Source organism: Tyto alba, unplaced genomic scaffold (assembly GCF_018691265.1).
Source record: "Tyto alba isolate M040663 unplaced genomic scaffold, T.alba_DEE_v4.0 Super-Scaffold_6, whole genome shotgun sequence".
In the NCBI taxonomy this organism is placed as follows: domain Eukaryota; kingdom Metazoa; phylum Chordata; class Aves; order Strigiformes; family Tytonidae; genus Tyto; species Tyto alba.
This window is the reverse complement of record NW_024881327.1, coordinates 21,175,527-21,191,727: the sequence shown is the minus strand read 5'-3', so window position 1 is coordinate 21,191,727 and position 16,201 is coordinate 21,175,527. Positions and strand designations below refer to the sequence as shown.

Below are 16,201 nucleotides of genomic sequence, written 5' to 3'. Positions count from 1 at the left end.
TTTAAGAGGTTGACCTGACTTATGCAAGCTAATCAGGGTACATTGAGGAAATACCGGAAATCTTCTATGATGTCAAGGGGCAATCAGAACTGACTATTTCTCTTACTAGTTTCTCTCAAACATTTATTGCTTGGAAATTTTATTCTGTTCTGTGTGAAAAATCCCATCATGCAGGTGAAAAAAAAAAAAAAAAAAAAAAAGCAACAGACAATAAATTAATTCCTATCCTCATTGTAACTTCTAGAGCCTGGTCAAACTAGAGCCAACATCTGCGGAAGTTTTATCATTCAGACTGATGGCAAAAATAGATTATTCAGAATATTTAAGTGGAGATATTTTCATTAGCTACAAGTATAACAGTATATCCAAAACAAAAGTCCTGTTCCCATAGTCATTCCCATAATGTCATAAGCAGTAATTATCAGTTGATCCATAGGTCACAATGCCTAAATGGAGGACATTCCAAACATTTTGTACTATGAAAAGCTTAGGTAGAATTATAATTCTTGTTCTAAATATTATATTTTAAATTATTTAAACAATTTTAATGTTTTTTAAACACCTTTATGAATCCTGTAACAGAATAACTACCTGATGTACATGTGCATCATTACTTCGCATATAAAGTTTAAGATCTCCATAGACTTGCTACTAACAATGGGGATAGCATTAAAATTGAGAAACTGTTTTCTCTAGATCCATTTTAGTTCTGTTAGAGCACTAGAAATTAGAACTTAAGGGAAAAAAAATAAAAAATTTGAGTGCAGAGAAATTATATATTTTCCCTAACTTTTTGATACAAATTAAAATACAGATTTTACTTAAGGTAGTGCAATGTCTTCATTCCTCCTCCTCTAACACAAAATTTCATCTGTTGCCTGAGGTTTTATCATCAAGCTGTTTTAAAATACACATCTAGTATGAGCAAACAAACATTGTTTCTGAGTCATTTGTACTATGCAGGTGCTGAAATACGATAATTACCTGTATGAACCAGGGCAATAATGAAGAAACTACCTACTTCCTTAATTTCCTATAAACTTATTCTGTATCATATATCTAAATCCATGTTATTTTAAATAATACAAAGGGGAAAAATATACTAATTGCTTGCTGCATCAGTCCTGAATAGATTTCTCACATGGACATGGTCTAAGAAGGTTGTCTGAAGCCTAAATTGTTGCTTTGTCATATTTTGAATTTGCTTGACATGCAGTGTAACCAGCTTAGGTTTAATTTGTATTTCTTACCACATTTTCACCCCAGTGTGGCAGGTGCAGAACCCTGCAGTTGGTGTGGGTGCTCACCAAATTACAAACTCACATACAAAGAAAGGGGGTCTCCTGGAAGGCTGTGGATATACACAGATAGTGTAGGTGTTCCAGTGTTGGACTGGAACAGTCTATTCTGGTCCAATAGCTGGAGTAAATTTCTCAAGGTTTATAAAACTTTTTACAGAGGAAAGGAACTACACATCATGGGGTCTTCAGAGTTGTTGTATTCCTTTTCATAAAGAGGAATAGACAAACATTAAAGAAGGCAGGTATTGAGATCCTTAGCCTTGCTGCTGTGCAAGGTCCACTTCTTTGTTCTTCTTTTAGTTTCCAGTTCTAAATGCATTTCTGATGGTATAGAAGAACAAGAGCCCTTGATACCATCAGTTACTTTCATCAACAAAACCCACTAATGCAATTAAAACAGCACTTATTGTAGTGAATTCCCCATGATACTTGATACAATTTCACTTGCCCCTCTGTGGTCTGGGACCATTCAACTGCTGGACTTTTGCTGTAACACAACATAGAAAATGAAGAAATGAAGGGGAGTCAGGAAGAACTGTAGGCAGCTGAGTCTGATAATGACACAATGGAATACACACTGAAAATCATCAAACTGCTAAAGTGGGAGTGTAATATGATAATCTGTGTTTTCTCACCTTTTTTTAAGGCACTTGGGACAAACAAATAGAGGAAAGGAGTGGAAAGAAGGGAGAAAAATGGTTTCTGTCAGAAATGTAAAAGATTTTGGGTTGTAAGGCGGTAAGAAAAGACGTAGTGATGGAATAAATAAGAGAAGGAAGAAAAGGAATAGATAAATAGAGAATAGATAGAGGGAGAGTAAATACACATGTGTTTATATATGAGTGATATTTTCCATAGTGCTATTTTCCAATTTCCTGGCAGATGTCCTACTGTTGCTGATTTTAGGAGAAAGAACTGGGAAGACTGTTTTAAGAACTCATTTCATTAGCTTTACTGTCTACTCTAGACTCTCTGGTTAAATGTGGGGTTGGCTTAATGACCACCAATACTGTTATTAGTCATAATTTCTGTTATGTCTTAGTTCACTCTTGACTGGGTGGGAAAATAAAACCTAAGGTAAGAATGATTTAAACAGAATTACATCTGAATGGATTAGTTGTCATAACTTTGCATTTTGGTGAAAAACACCCATAGAACTGAAAAAACATATATTTACACATGGAACGGGGAGCATAACTACAGCAATACTCAGTATCAGGAAAAATGCATACGGCACTTCAAAATTTTGTCAAACAATTAAACTGTTTATTTTATCAACATCTACTGGAGATTTGTCAATGCAGTGTTTAAAAAACAGAATTGTTCAATTTAAGGACTACTTATTTAACAAAAGTCACTTTCATCTATTATTTCTATATTATAAAATTACAACACTGTATGACAGTGTCAGTTTAATACAGTCTTGTTACCAAAGTAAATATGTATTAGCTAGATACTACACTGATAGAATTTTAGAGGCTTCCATGAAAGAACAGAAATCTTGTTCAATTTGCTGCTGCTTCTAAAACAAAGTATCTTGGACATGAACCTACTATGTAGGGTCTCAAAGCAAAATATTTCATGGCACTGCATAATGTAACAGAAAGATGAGTGTATCTTCAGGTTCACTGGTATTATTTAAAGTCCGTTTTAAAACTGCACTTCTTAAAAATTCTTTAAAAAGATCCAAATGCTGACCACCTCTAGATTTTTAAGTTTAGGTCTACAAAAGATCTTCAGTCAAGTCCTGTCTACTACATTAGGTGCCTAAATGTGCAATGGTAGCCTAGGCCTTTACTGCTGCTTTTCACAGGTGCTTTATGTTTCACGTCACATAAATTCATCCAGTGGATAGCACTACCCTTCTTGCCATGCCCAGAAATACCTCAATCTTGCCAGTACTGAGATATTCAATATCCCATGCACCTACTAAATGTACTGCTTTGTAGAAACTAAGTACTCTTATCAGGTGAGAGGTCCAATACACGAGACATTTTCAAAACAGCCCTGATGTGTCCTACAAAACTGCCAGAGGCAAAGTACATCCCCAAGTCAGTAGCACTCATCCAGCATATGGATTTAATTCCTTTCTCTGCCTGACAGTAAAACTCACATCAATTTCCTGTCATGACTGAACCACAAAGAATAACACTGACAAATATTTTTAGACTGTAAGAAGAAAAGCAGAAACTGTCTCACATGTGTGCCATGGGACTGCTGAAAAAGACGGTAGGTGATAAAGTCACAGAAAACTCTGTGCCATTTGGTTTATCTGCAAAACTACCTAATCACAGCTACAAACTGTTTTGCTACAGTCAACTTGAACCTGACACCAAAATCCTCCATTCCTTTATTCTGAGTATTATGTAATTCCTCACTACCATTTTCTGCCAATTACTCTTTCATGCATCTAATTTTCTTGGCCAGAAGATGGCATAGCATTTCAAATTAAATTGTTGCTGCAGCTTCACTGGAAGTTTCTGTATGATAATTACTATAATCCAAGTACTGTATAACATTTTATTTTCAGAGTGCATCAGTATGATTTTTTTATGTATGCTGTGCTGATTATGTCAAATTTTTTTCAACTTGCAGCACACCGGAATAAAGTATAATAATATGGATTATTCTGATAACATAGTCTTTCACAAATCTATTCTTCTGTATCTCTCAAATATACTGTAATGTAGTTCTCCAGCTGTCTAGACTTGTAAGATTCAGCACCCTGAATTTCTATCAGCTGCGGTTAAAAGTTGAGGTTACTTAGGTCATTGCAGTATCTGAACTTGTCTATGACACTCAGAATCTCTACCTTACTAAGATTATAAATTAGTTCAAACAGTAAATATTTAATACTCTCTCCTTAGTGCTAACAAGCTACCTGCTTGATATCATTACAGCTGTAGGCTATTGTCATGTCTGTAATTACACAGCTGGTTTCATTACTGTCCCAACTAGATGACACAGGGTCTGAAAATCCCTTGTATTACATGACAGAGGTACACATTTGAATGTTTTAAGAAAATTGCTAAATAATACAAGGTCTTTTTTCAGCTTAAAATTAAAGAGAAAGGTCTTTCTACATGTGCTTAAAGCTAAAAGGTTCATTATGGGTTTAAGCCATTTAAATTTCCCTCCATCACCACCTGCAGCATCAGGGTTAATTTGCTAACGAGAAGCAAAACCCACAGGCCCATCATGCTAGTCAAATTTAATGTGCACATGGATTTCTTGATTCAGACCAGGTTTATAAATAGTGCCTTTAGCCTAAAAATAGGATTTTCAGATCTAAGGGAGTTGATATTATGATCTGCAAAGTGAATGATGCTCCCAGGAGTAACCGGACCTTTATGTAATATTTATTCCTACATTTTTGCTCAGCTGTTTTGTGCTATTTTGATCCTAAGCTACAAGGGCTGTTAGTTTCTTACACCTTTCAAATTTTTCTTCAGTGAAGCTGGGATTGTCTGCATGCCTGCTTGTCTAAGTAACCTTACTTGGCTTTGGGATTTTTCCTAAGAAACTGTTGTTATTGATCCCACTTACAGGTATTTTCATTTAATAATTTTTATTGCACGTGACATTTGTGGAATCCCAAACTGTGATGCCAGGTACAGCAACTTTCTAATATTAGATTTATCCTAGAAATATTATGGACAGAACTTTTTCTTGAAACATTATGACTGGTTAAGGTCCTAGGGTGAAGGGTCAGTGGGCCTGTAGAGCTAAGCTCTGTCTCCAGATACACGAACAAGGATATTTTATTTATTTGCATTAGGCACTCACAAAAACAGCTTTCACTCATTGCTTCTGTAGTTATTTGTGATTTTTTTACAAGTGAAATCCTGGTGCTAATGGAAAAACATATAGGGCAAAAATGTTCATAGAATTTGAAACAAACCTAGTGTTAATATTTATCATTGAGACACCATTTTGTGCATGGAAACAGCCATGAGAGAAGCAGAGGCCTAATGAAATGCAGTTCTAAGTAATTCAGCTCTTAGTGGCAAAATAAAGCATATAGTATTGAATATTATCCTTACTCTTCTAAGGCTTGCTTTCTTCTTAAACTAGCCCATTACCTTATTTCATGTGATGTGTTATATTCTAGAATCAGAGATTTATTCACTCCTACCATTCAGCTGTGAAGGGGAGTTACTAGTTTTCTAAGACAGATGTTTTGCCAGCTATCCATCAATGTTGTAAATGAGTCAATTATAACTGAACAGCAGACTGTCAGACTACGAGGTAACACATTTAAATTTTCCACTGCTGCAGGCATTTAGTGACATGCACCTAATCTTAGTTTTGTTTTCAGATAGCAGTATAAAATCCCAGATTAACATTCTGAGCAAGGACTGGATTAATGAGAAACATTTCAAAATGCCAAAAAAAAAATCTGTAAACTATCCTTGAGCAAAATTGGTAAAAGTGTAAGTGTGACCAGAAATCAGTGCTTTAAAATGTAAATAAAGACTTTGGTGCCTTTAAATATATAACAACTGCAGACATAATCTCGGCAATACGATATTTGGATACATCACAACTTCGAGAAAACTTGCTCTAAATTTTTAGCAAAGCATCCTGTTAATTAAGGCTAGTTATGAAATAATCAGAAATTACTGTTAGCATATCTGGCAATATCTGACAGGTAATAAAAAGACCATAGATAAGAATGACGTGGACCAGGTAGTTAGAAATTAAGTTTGATCTTATAACTAGTCCAACATTGCAAATGTTTGCACTATCCTCTTTCCTCAAAGATATACTTAACAAGTAAACATCTAAGGTCTGAGTCAATGGCCACTGAAACAAAAGCTTTGTATGTGACTTCAATGATAGTTCCATGTACTGTTTAGTCTTGCCTAAAAAGCAAAAGTATTTCCAGTTAGCATAAAGACTTTAAATCCCTCCTAGCTAAATTTGGGGCAACCTGAAGCACTAAAGCATAAACAGGAAATGTAATGTTACATACTTCAAAATGTAGCGATGTGATGAAAACATGATGGTGCTGGGAAAGCATTTGTTATAAGAAGCCAATAAATTATTTAAATAGGAAATAATCTGAAATAGGTGATCTGTAATAGTGACCTAGCAACCAATATTAAAAGGTATAGAAATCTTGGAAAAAAAGGGGGATAAATAGTAGCCTTACTAATCTTGCCTGCAAAAGGAGATCTTCTCTAAGATTCATTCTGATTTTCTTAGTACCAAAAAATTCTAACTGGAGCCCCTAATGCTTTAAAACATTGTTATTTTGTTCCACAGATAAGCCATTTCCTTTGTTTACATTTTTTTTTTCCCCCAGGCTAAAATACTTCAGTCTTGGCACTTGAGTAAAGAGCTCTGTAGACCACATCTCCCTCAGTCCTCCTAAAACTGCAGAAAGAATTAAGCCTTTTTGATCTGCTGGCGAAGTGCTCAGGCTTCCAGTCTAAGTCTGTGGGAAGCATTCAGCACCACTTAGACTAAGTAACTGTTATTTTTTCCATTAATATTCTGCATTTATTTAAGTTGCTAGAAATTTCTGGAAACTTTCTGATTCCCATTAACTTCAGGACATAGCAGTAAATCTAGGAAATAACAACCCACACAGTAATTTGTATATGTTATGCAGATACAATTACATCATGTAGTTCTTATTTGATGCTCTTATATTCATTTTGATATCATGACATAAATCCTATAATAATTTTTTTTTTTTTATAATCTGACAGAGTCACAGTTTTTACACGCAATTTATGTTGTATGTTGCTCTTGAAAAAGTCCAGTTGTCTATGAGAGCACTAGTTTGTTTTCTGTTGCTTTAATGCAGTTTTTAATTCAGCGGGTAGGTCTGATGTTGCTATGTGTTTGGTGAGCAGAAAGGCTTGTCTGAGCAGCCAGAGATCAGGTTAGGAAGGTCAAAGCCCTGACAGAATTAAATCTGGCCAGTGACATCAAGGGCGACAAGAAGAGCTTCTGTTAGGTACGTTGCTAATAAAAGGAAAACTAGGAAAAACACAGGCCCTCTCTGGAAGGAAACGGGAGACCTGGTTACCCGGGATATGGAGAAAGCTGAGGTACTCAAGAGGCCTTTTGCTTCAGTCTTCACTGGCAAGGGTTCCAGCAAACCGTCCAATATGCAGAAGGCAAAAGTGGGGACTGAGAAAGTGAAAAACCATGCACTGCAGGAGAAGATCAGGTTTAAAACCATCTAAGGAACCTGAAAGTGCACAATTCCATGGGACTTGATGAGAGGCATCCATTGGTCCTGAGGGAACTGGCGGATGAAGTGGCTAAGCCACTGTTCCTCATATTTGAGAAACTGTGGTAGTCCAGTGAAGTTCCTGGTGACTGGAGAAGGGGAAATATAACTCCCATTTTTAAAAACGGAAATAAAGAGGACCTGGGGAACTACAGCCCAGTCAGTCCACCTCTGTGCCCAGCAAGCTCATGGAGCAGATCCTCCTCGAAACTATGTGAGGGCACATGCAAAATAAGGAGGTGATTGGTAACAGCCAACATGGTTTCACTAAGGGTGAATCGTGCCTGACACATTTGGTGGCCTTCTATGACAGGGCTACAGTGTTGGTGGATAAAGGAAGAGCAACTGACATCATCTACCTGGACTTCTGCAAAGTATTTAGCACTGTCCCATATGACTTCCTTGCCTCTAAATTGGAGAGACATGGATTTGATAGATGGACCACTCAGTGGATAAGGCACTGGCTGGATGGTCTCATTTAGAGTTGCAGTCAACAGCTCAAAGTCCAAGTGAAGAACAGTGATGAGTTGCATTCCTCAGGGGTAGATGTTGGGGCCAGTGCTGTTTAACATCTTTGTCAGTGACATGGACAGTGGGACTGAGAATATCCTCAGTGAGTTTGCTGATGACACCAAGCTGTGTGGTGCGGTTAACATGCTGGAGGGAAGTGACACCATCCAGAGGGACCTTGACAGGCTTGAGAGGTGGGCCTGTGGAAAACTCATGAAGTTCTACAGGGCCAAATGCAAGGTCCTGCACATGAGTTGGAGCAATCCCAAGCACAAATACAGGCTGGGTGGTGAGTGGATTGAGAGCAGCCCTGCGGAGAAGGACTTGGGGGTATTGGTGGATGGAAAACTGACTATGAGCCAACAATGTGTGCTTGCAGCCCAGAAAGCCAACCATATCCCGAGCTGCATCAGGAGAAGTGTGGCCAGCAGGTTGAGGGAGATGATTCTATCCCTCTACTCCACTCTTGTGAGACTCCACCTGGAGTACCATGTCCAGCTCTGGGGCCCTCAACATAAGAAGGACATGGACCTGCTTGAGCAAGTTCAGAGGAGGCCATGAAGATGATCAGGGGGCTGGAGCACCTCTCTTATGAGGACAGGCTGAGAGAGTTGGGGTTGTTCAGCCTAGAGAAGAGAAGCTTCCAGGGAGACCTTTAAGCAGCCTTCCAGTACTTAAAGGGGGCCTACAGGAAAGATGGGGAGGGACTCTATCAGGGAACATAGTGATAGGAAGAGGAGTAATGGTTTTAAACTGAAAGAGGGCAGATTTAGATTAGATATAATGAAGGAATTCTTTACTGTGAGGGTTGTGAGACACTGGCACAGGTTGCCCAGAGCAGCTGTGGCTGCCCCCTCCCTGGAAGGGTTCAAGGCCAGGTTGGACGGGGCTGGGAGCAACCCCGTCTAGGGGAAGGTGTTCTTGCCCGTGGCAGAGTGGTTGGAACTAGATGGCCTTTAAGCTCCCTTCCAACTAAAACCGTTCTATGACCTGTAGCACATCATCTGCTTAAATTTATTAAACCTTATTTGACTTATGTCAAAGTCAAGAAATTCAGCCTCTACCTTCTCAGTTCTGTCAGCTGGTGTTAATGCACAGTAATGCATTCTTTAGTTACATAAATTACATTTTTTTCACAGCAACATGATCTCACTCTCTAAAGAGTGAATACGTTTTGTTCAAGGAAGAGGTATTCAAAATTTTGATGTTGTGGCTTTTTTAAAGGCTTCAATATGAAGGAGCTTCAGGCTTTGTTTATAGCATTCTGTTTAAACCCAACTCTGAAGATAAGAATTATTTTTTTGCTGTAACTTTTGTTATGGTACTCACCTCTACAATAACAAATGTTCAACAAACATAAAAGTTTAATTTCACAAGGTGTCATTAAATATATTGGAATTTCATAAAATATCATAATTTTCCACTAATGGCAGGTGCCTAAATCTAGGATCATACTTATAAATTGCATATTATGTAACATATGAAAGCTCAACATCATTTCAGATCTGACTTTAGAGCCAAAACAATGAACTTCAAAATATACAGCAACCATACTAATCCCAAATAAATTTTTACTTGAATTATCTATTCTATCTTAACGACAAAGTTTCTGTGATCACAAGGAAAATGTATCTGAACTCAAGTTTGAAGAGAACCCTTCCTGAAAGGCAGGTGGAATGTTCTCTCTGCAGGCAGGTATCTGGTTTCCAAGCAGTTTCTAGCCCAATGCTTTGGTCATCCAGCTGACATGCTAATGGTGAGCTGGCAGCCTGGGACTTTGTTTCAAAGCTCATGAATTTTATAAAAATACAGGCTCCCAGGATATCTTGCTAAACTCCAATTTCCATATGAAGCAGCTTGTATTTCCAAGACTTTCAGTTTGTCATTCTATAGCAGCCAACTGAGAAGATAAGATGGGGTAAACATGGTGCACCAGTTTATGGAAGCTTGAAATTTGGCTGATTCAGAGACAGAGTGCCTACTCTTCCTAGACTCAGTTGTTTCCAAAGCACAGAGTTGCTAAAACTATTCAGACAAAATATACCACCTGTTTTCTTTCAGCAAAGGGAAAACCCCCAGACACTTTTATGGTTTTGTTTTTGTAACGGAATCTTTTGGCTCAAGCAGGTAAATAATGATAATATTAGAAATATTAATGGAGAGCACCAGCAGAAGTTTTGGTGGATGGGAGAGCAAAAAGCTTGGGATGGGCAATCTCCAGATAAGCAGCAAATATATAAGCAAATAAAAATAGGATTCGTTTAAGTATTACATTTAATTAAGTGTCCTGGTTCTATGTCCCATCTGGAGTTTATATGGTACCATTTCATCAACTCTGAAATATTCTGGGTGGGGAAAAAAACCTGCCAACAGCAAATTTTTATCAACTTTCTACTTCTTGATTCATAAGATAAATGCAGAACTCTGAGTTTCATATAGTCTCTTTATCCATTCTTGTATCACTTGCCACTATGTCAAGGGTAAATTCTGAAAGCAATGTTTTTTTCTCATCTTCTGCTTAAAGGAGTGCAGTTGTTTCTGCTGAAATTATCTAGAATACTGCTAAAACCTTCAGGATAAGCATGTTTCAGCCTGACAGTAAATTCCCAGGCAAAATAAGAAACAACTACAGACATCAAGAGAAAGCTATTTATAAATTCAGATAGAAAATCTATGAAAACTAGTGTAGCAATCTTTTATCTGAGGCCATTTGTTCCAACTGCCATCAGTATAATTATCAAATGTGGTACTTCATGCATGTATCAAAATTTAAATAAAAGAGAATAAGTAGCATTCTGAGCAGATAGTTTCTATGTTTTTCTCTGTAGGTGTTCATGATTTTGTATTTCTACCTGTCCATCTAAAGAATAAGCTTAGTGAGAGAATACGCATTTTAAGATGTTTAAGATAATATATTAAAAAAATAAGTTTGACAATTATAGCAGTTAAAAGGCTGTATTTATCCATAAATACTTTTACATTTTAACCTATTTTTATCTCTTTGTATTTTGTCTGCTCAAAATAAATGCATAAAACAGTTCACCAAACCCATTTTGGATTAATAAATAAATGCTACATTATCTAAAGCTAGCAGTATATTTTCTTACAGGTTGCAATAAGAGCTCATATTTCATCTTCAGTGAAAAAACTCAGAATTCCAAAATATAGTCTCAAACACACACACATACCTATGTATACATGCATACATGTGCATTTATATACCCTCAACCATGCAGGTATATATACACATTTATATCTTTCTGTAGATAGGGGCATGAATAACTAGACCAATACATGTAGTAGTTATTTTTAAAAAAATCAAGAAAAACTACATCAATGTATCTTGTGACCTTCTTAGAAACTGAAATGATTGGGAGGCATTCAGATGAGTGATCATTTAAGCAATTAAAAAATTAAGAAAAAAAATAATCTGTGCTCAAAAGATTAATTCAAAACATGTAGTTATGATGGGTTCCATTGTCTTTGAAGAACACAGAGGGGTTCTATTAAGAACTAACACAGTCTGAAATAATGTCCCTTTGTTTCAATTAAAAAATGAACCAAGAGAATGCATCATTGCTTAATTTTCCAGCTTGGAGGCAGAGAAGAAAGTAGCATCAGTAGTGTCTGGGAAGTGCCCAGCACCACTTCTTTTACTGAGGAGCCTGTGCCTCAGTTTAGGAAAGAGAACTAAGTTTGTGTTCAACTAGACTCTTAGCTAAGTCTAGTTAACTGCTAGCCAGAATTTAAAAAGAATCACTTTAACAGTGACGTTAAAACCATGGAAGCTTGAAATACAAATGGGAAAAAAAAAATTTTTTCATTTCAGGACTGGAAAAGTTAGGGGGTAATGTAAAGACAGGGAATTAAATTAAATATGGAAGGTAAATGTGAATTTTGAAATTTATTAGTAATCATATTTTTTCTGCTGATTTTTCAAGAGAGGCTATCTATTTTAAATCAAAGCAAGGGTTAAAGTTGTGAATATTTTAATTGATATGAATTCTGAGTCTGTGTGATTGGAAGAGTCCAAATAAATGAGAATACAAAAATATCAGGTCATGGTAATTAAAGACAGTTTTCTTTTAAAAGGTGCATCTTTAAGTTAAGCTACTTCCTTTTTAGATTAAAAATTAGTGTCTTATTTCACAATGAATTTTGATCTAGAAAGTAGAAACTAATTACATTTAAAATGTTCCACTAAGGCTGCTAATTAACATGTTGAGAGTAGAAGCAACAGAAAAGAGCAAAAGAAAAACTAATATTTGCCATTTTATATTTATTTTACAGGAAATGTGTTTGTTGTAAGCCTGGCAGTTGCAGACTTGGTTGTAGCAATCTACCCGTATCCACTGGTCCTCATATCTGTATTTCACAATGGATGGAATCTGGGATACCTTCATTGCCAGATTAGTGGCTTCCTGATGGGCCTAAGTGTCATTGGATCAATCTTCAATATCACAGGCATCGCTATCAATCGGTACTGCTATATTTGCCACAGTCTCAAATATGACAAGCTGTACAGCGACAAGAATTCATTGTGCTATGTTGTTCTTATCTGGATCCTAACATTTGTTGCTATTGTGCCCAACCTCTTTGTGGGATCGCTACAATATGACCCCCGGATTTACTCGTGTACATTTGCACAATCTGTGAGCTCAGCATATACAATAGCAGTTGTGTTTTTCCATTTCCTGCTGCCCATGGCCATAGTAACTTTCTGTTACTTGAGAATATGGATCCTCGTTATTCAGGTAAGGCGAAGGGTTAAACCAGATAATAACCCCAGGCTGAAACCACATGACTTCAGAAACTTTGTAACCATGTTTGTGGTATTTGTACTGTTTGCAGTCTGCTGGGCTCCTTTGAACTTTATAGGCCTTGCTGTGGCTGTCAACCCAGAAACTATAATCCCTCGGATTCCAGAGTGGTTGTTTGTATCTAGTTATTACATGGCATATTTCAACAGCTGCCTTAATGCTATCATATATGGACTCCTGAACCAGAACTTCAGAAGAGAATACAAGAGAATTATTGTCACATTTTGTACAGCAAAAGTTTTTTACCAGGATAGTTCTAATGATGCGGGAGACAGGATAAAAAGTAAACCTTCTCCACTGATTACAAACAACAATCAAGTGAAGGTGGACTCTGTCTGAAAATGGGAATTTTATTATTGTCACTCAACAGCATCCAATAAAGTATCTCTTTTATTAGACCTACTGTTAAATATCATAGTGAAATATCTCTTCTACACTGAAAGCACTTTGATCAAATTCCTTGGATGGTATTTGGGAACTCAAGTTTTGTACCCTTGACTTACAGATCCTATTATACAATATCTCCTATAATAACACAATGATATCCTTGAATTACAAAATTATGTATGGATACTTTTTTTTTTTTTTTTTTTTTTTTTTTCCCTTAAATGGAAATAAACAACTGGAAAGAGATTGAAACAGAAGTATCCATGCTACCTGGCTCAATAAAAGAATTCACAAAACTACTCCTACCACTTTCTGCCTGCTTCTTCTGACCAGGTTATGGTCCTGATTCTAAAACCTCTGAGAACATGTTTTGAAAGATTAAATCAGATCTTTATAAAATATTTAGGGAATGTGAAGTGACAAATTAAGGTAATTGGACATTCGTTAGTATTTTTGATAAGTACCTGTACCTATATTGCTTTGTTCCTAACATGGACGTGATTATTACTTTTTTGGAGATCAAATCTCACCAGCCCTCCTAGGAATGGCATTCTCAATTGAATTTCTATTCTAAAATAGGTTTTAGGAGGAGAAATATACCTGACATAATCTTCAAAACTACAACGGCAGGAGGATAAACAGTAAGGAAAGAGCCATGATTCATCAGCTCAAGCCATTTGGACATGAAAAAAGGTGTAAGAGGGTTGGGAAGAGAAATATAAACCACCATTCTTTCTAAAGAGATGGTAATTCATGGAATTGGGGAGTGCCCCAGAGGATTTTCTGGGGAAATACCTCCAAGAAACATAATCAAGGAAGGACCATTATTTCTTACTTGTGTATGATACAGAAGTTCTAAACCTCTGTGGGAAGAAGATTAATGCATTTAAGAGAAACAGTGGGTGAGGATGACAGTTTTGTCTGGTTAGAGGAATCTTAACTTCGTGAAACTCTGGGAAATGAGAAATATTTACAGGTTGAGCATTTAACATCTTTCTCAACTTGATCTCCTGAGAAAAGCCTGAGACTATAGGTTATTTTGTAATCTGCCACAGATGAGATTTTCAGAATATTAATTGGGTGTTTACTGCAATGATTTTCATAGTGTAATAACCTAGAACTAATAGACACCTTTAAATAATAGAAAAGAGAAGATGCTGCTTATGACCCTGGTACAGGGAGGAACATGTGACTCTCAGGACAGGACCTGCTACGTGGTCTTTCACAGAAAGCAGGCACCTCTTCAGTGAGGGGAAGCATACTCTGAAGTGAGGAAGAATAGCTAGACAGACCGCCTCCTGCAAGAATGAATCTCTGTTTATAATTAAGTCCTCTGGTGGAGAAAAGCAATTCACAACAATAGGATTCACCTTCAAATTGAACTTAAGAAGAAGGAGCATTTAGTTCTGGAGAGATGTTCCAGCTGTCATACATTTTAATGCTCAAGTGTTCATACCTACATTGATGTTCAAGTACACTTGAGCTTTTCCAAACCAATTCCAACCATTTCAACTGGACTAAAAGTTTAAGAATAGCTATCAGACTTCTGTTAATCTATATAAAAATGTAGACTTTACCTAAACAGTTCATTTAAATTATTTGCTGTACTGAAGGTTTTCTTGAGCTTATATGTCTCAGAAACCAACAGTCACTCTATGTCATATAATTCCTTAAACTGCACACAAATTTAACAGCACTTCATCTTTCTTGGATCATAGTTTAGTGTACCCTTGACCTAATAATGAACTAAAAGGGAACAGATTCGTATTAACTTGAAAACTCCACTGACACTTTGTCAATTGACCACTTTCTTACCTTAAAAATAGGTGCCTCATGTCAAATTGACAGTAGAACTAATGAACAACATTGTAAAACCCTGGAGATGAACTAGCCAGTCAATGCATTGCCAAGGGGCTTGACGCATCTTTGTTTACATTTACCAGTCAGAACGACTGTGTAAATAACCAGTTCTCTTCGATTGTGGTGTCATCATATGATGCAATATGATACAACATGATTAACAGCATAAAGTATATCACAGCTTTCTTCACTGTGATTTCATCCTTGAAGGATGCTTAGCTCTGTAATTTTATTGCTTTGTGTGTAGTGATTTTAGAATAGCAAGGGAGGCATGACCACCATATAAGAAAATAAGTTTTTCATGTAAGAAAAAACACTATTTAAATTCTTACAAAACTTGCCTTACTTAAAGCATATTTTCAATGAAAATAATGTCTTATGATATACCTAATAAAGTAGTATGAAGATAATTTAAGTAGCTTAATCATTAGTAAATTTAGAATTCTCCAAGGTCTTTCACTTTCCATTTTCAACAGAAAATGTACATTTTTACCTTGTCTACATATTTATGAGCCAGTTCAAGACACTGCACCTAATATTGTGAGTTATCTGAGGAATTAAAAGTCTCCTGTAATTCACAAGTGCTAACATATATTTTTGATGATAATGAAAATTGTTTGCTATATGCAATAAAACATATTATACCAAAGGTATATATTTTATTGAATAGACCTGTAATAAAAATGGAGAGCATTTTTCAGATCGGATATTTTGAAATATGTATATTAAATCTAAATCACAAAAATACATATATTGGTGATGTTATGAACTGCTAAATATAGCAATAATTTTAAGAAATTAATCTCTTGTTCTTTTTTGGGGGGGAAAGAATATTAGTCTTCAGAATTTAGTTTAAATTAATATGGATGAAAATTCTGAGCAATATCTGCTGCCCTCTTCAAACTAATTTTGCATTTACTGCCATTCTGAAGTACATTTTAGATAAGGTTTGCAGAAAGTAAAGAATAATGATGTTTAACTCTGCAGTAATTATTTCTTTCTATCAGATTCTATTGCTTCAAAGGAGTCAGATTCATATAAGACAATCAGCAGCCTCATCACTTGCTCATTGACAA

The 16,201-nt window shown here is 36.2% G+C and overlaps 1 protein-coding gene across 1 annotated transcript in view; it reads left to right on the top strand.

Moving 5' to 3' along the window:
* MTNR1A (melatonin receptor 1A) overlaps positions 1–15,876 on the top strand; it is a 54,384-nt gene extending 38,508 nt beyond the window's left edge. The window contains exon 2 of the mRNA XM_042808415.1: positions 12,349–15,876. Within this exon, the coding sequence (XP_042664349.1) occupies positions 12,349–13,217 (869 nt within the window). The 3' untranslated portion in view covers positions 13,218–15,876. The remainder of the gene's footprint in view (positions 1–12,348) is intronic.
* The last annotated feature ends 325 nt before the right edge of the window (positions 15,877–16,201 follow it).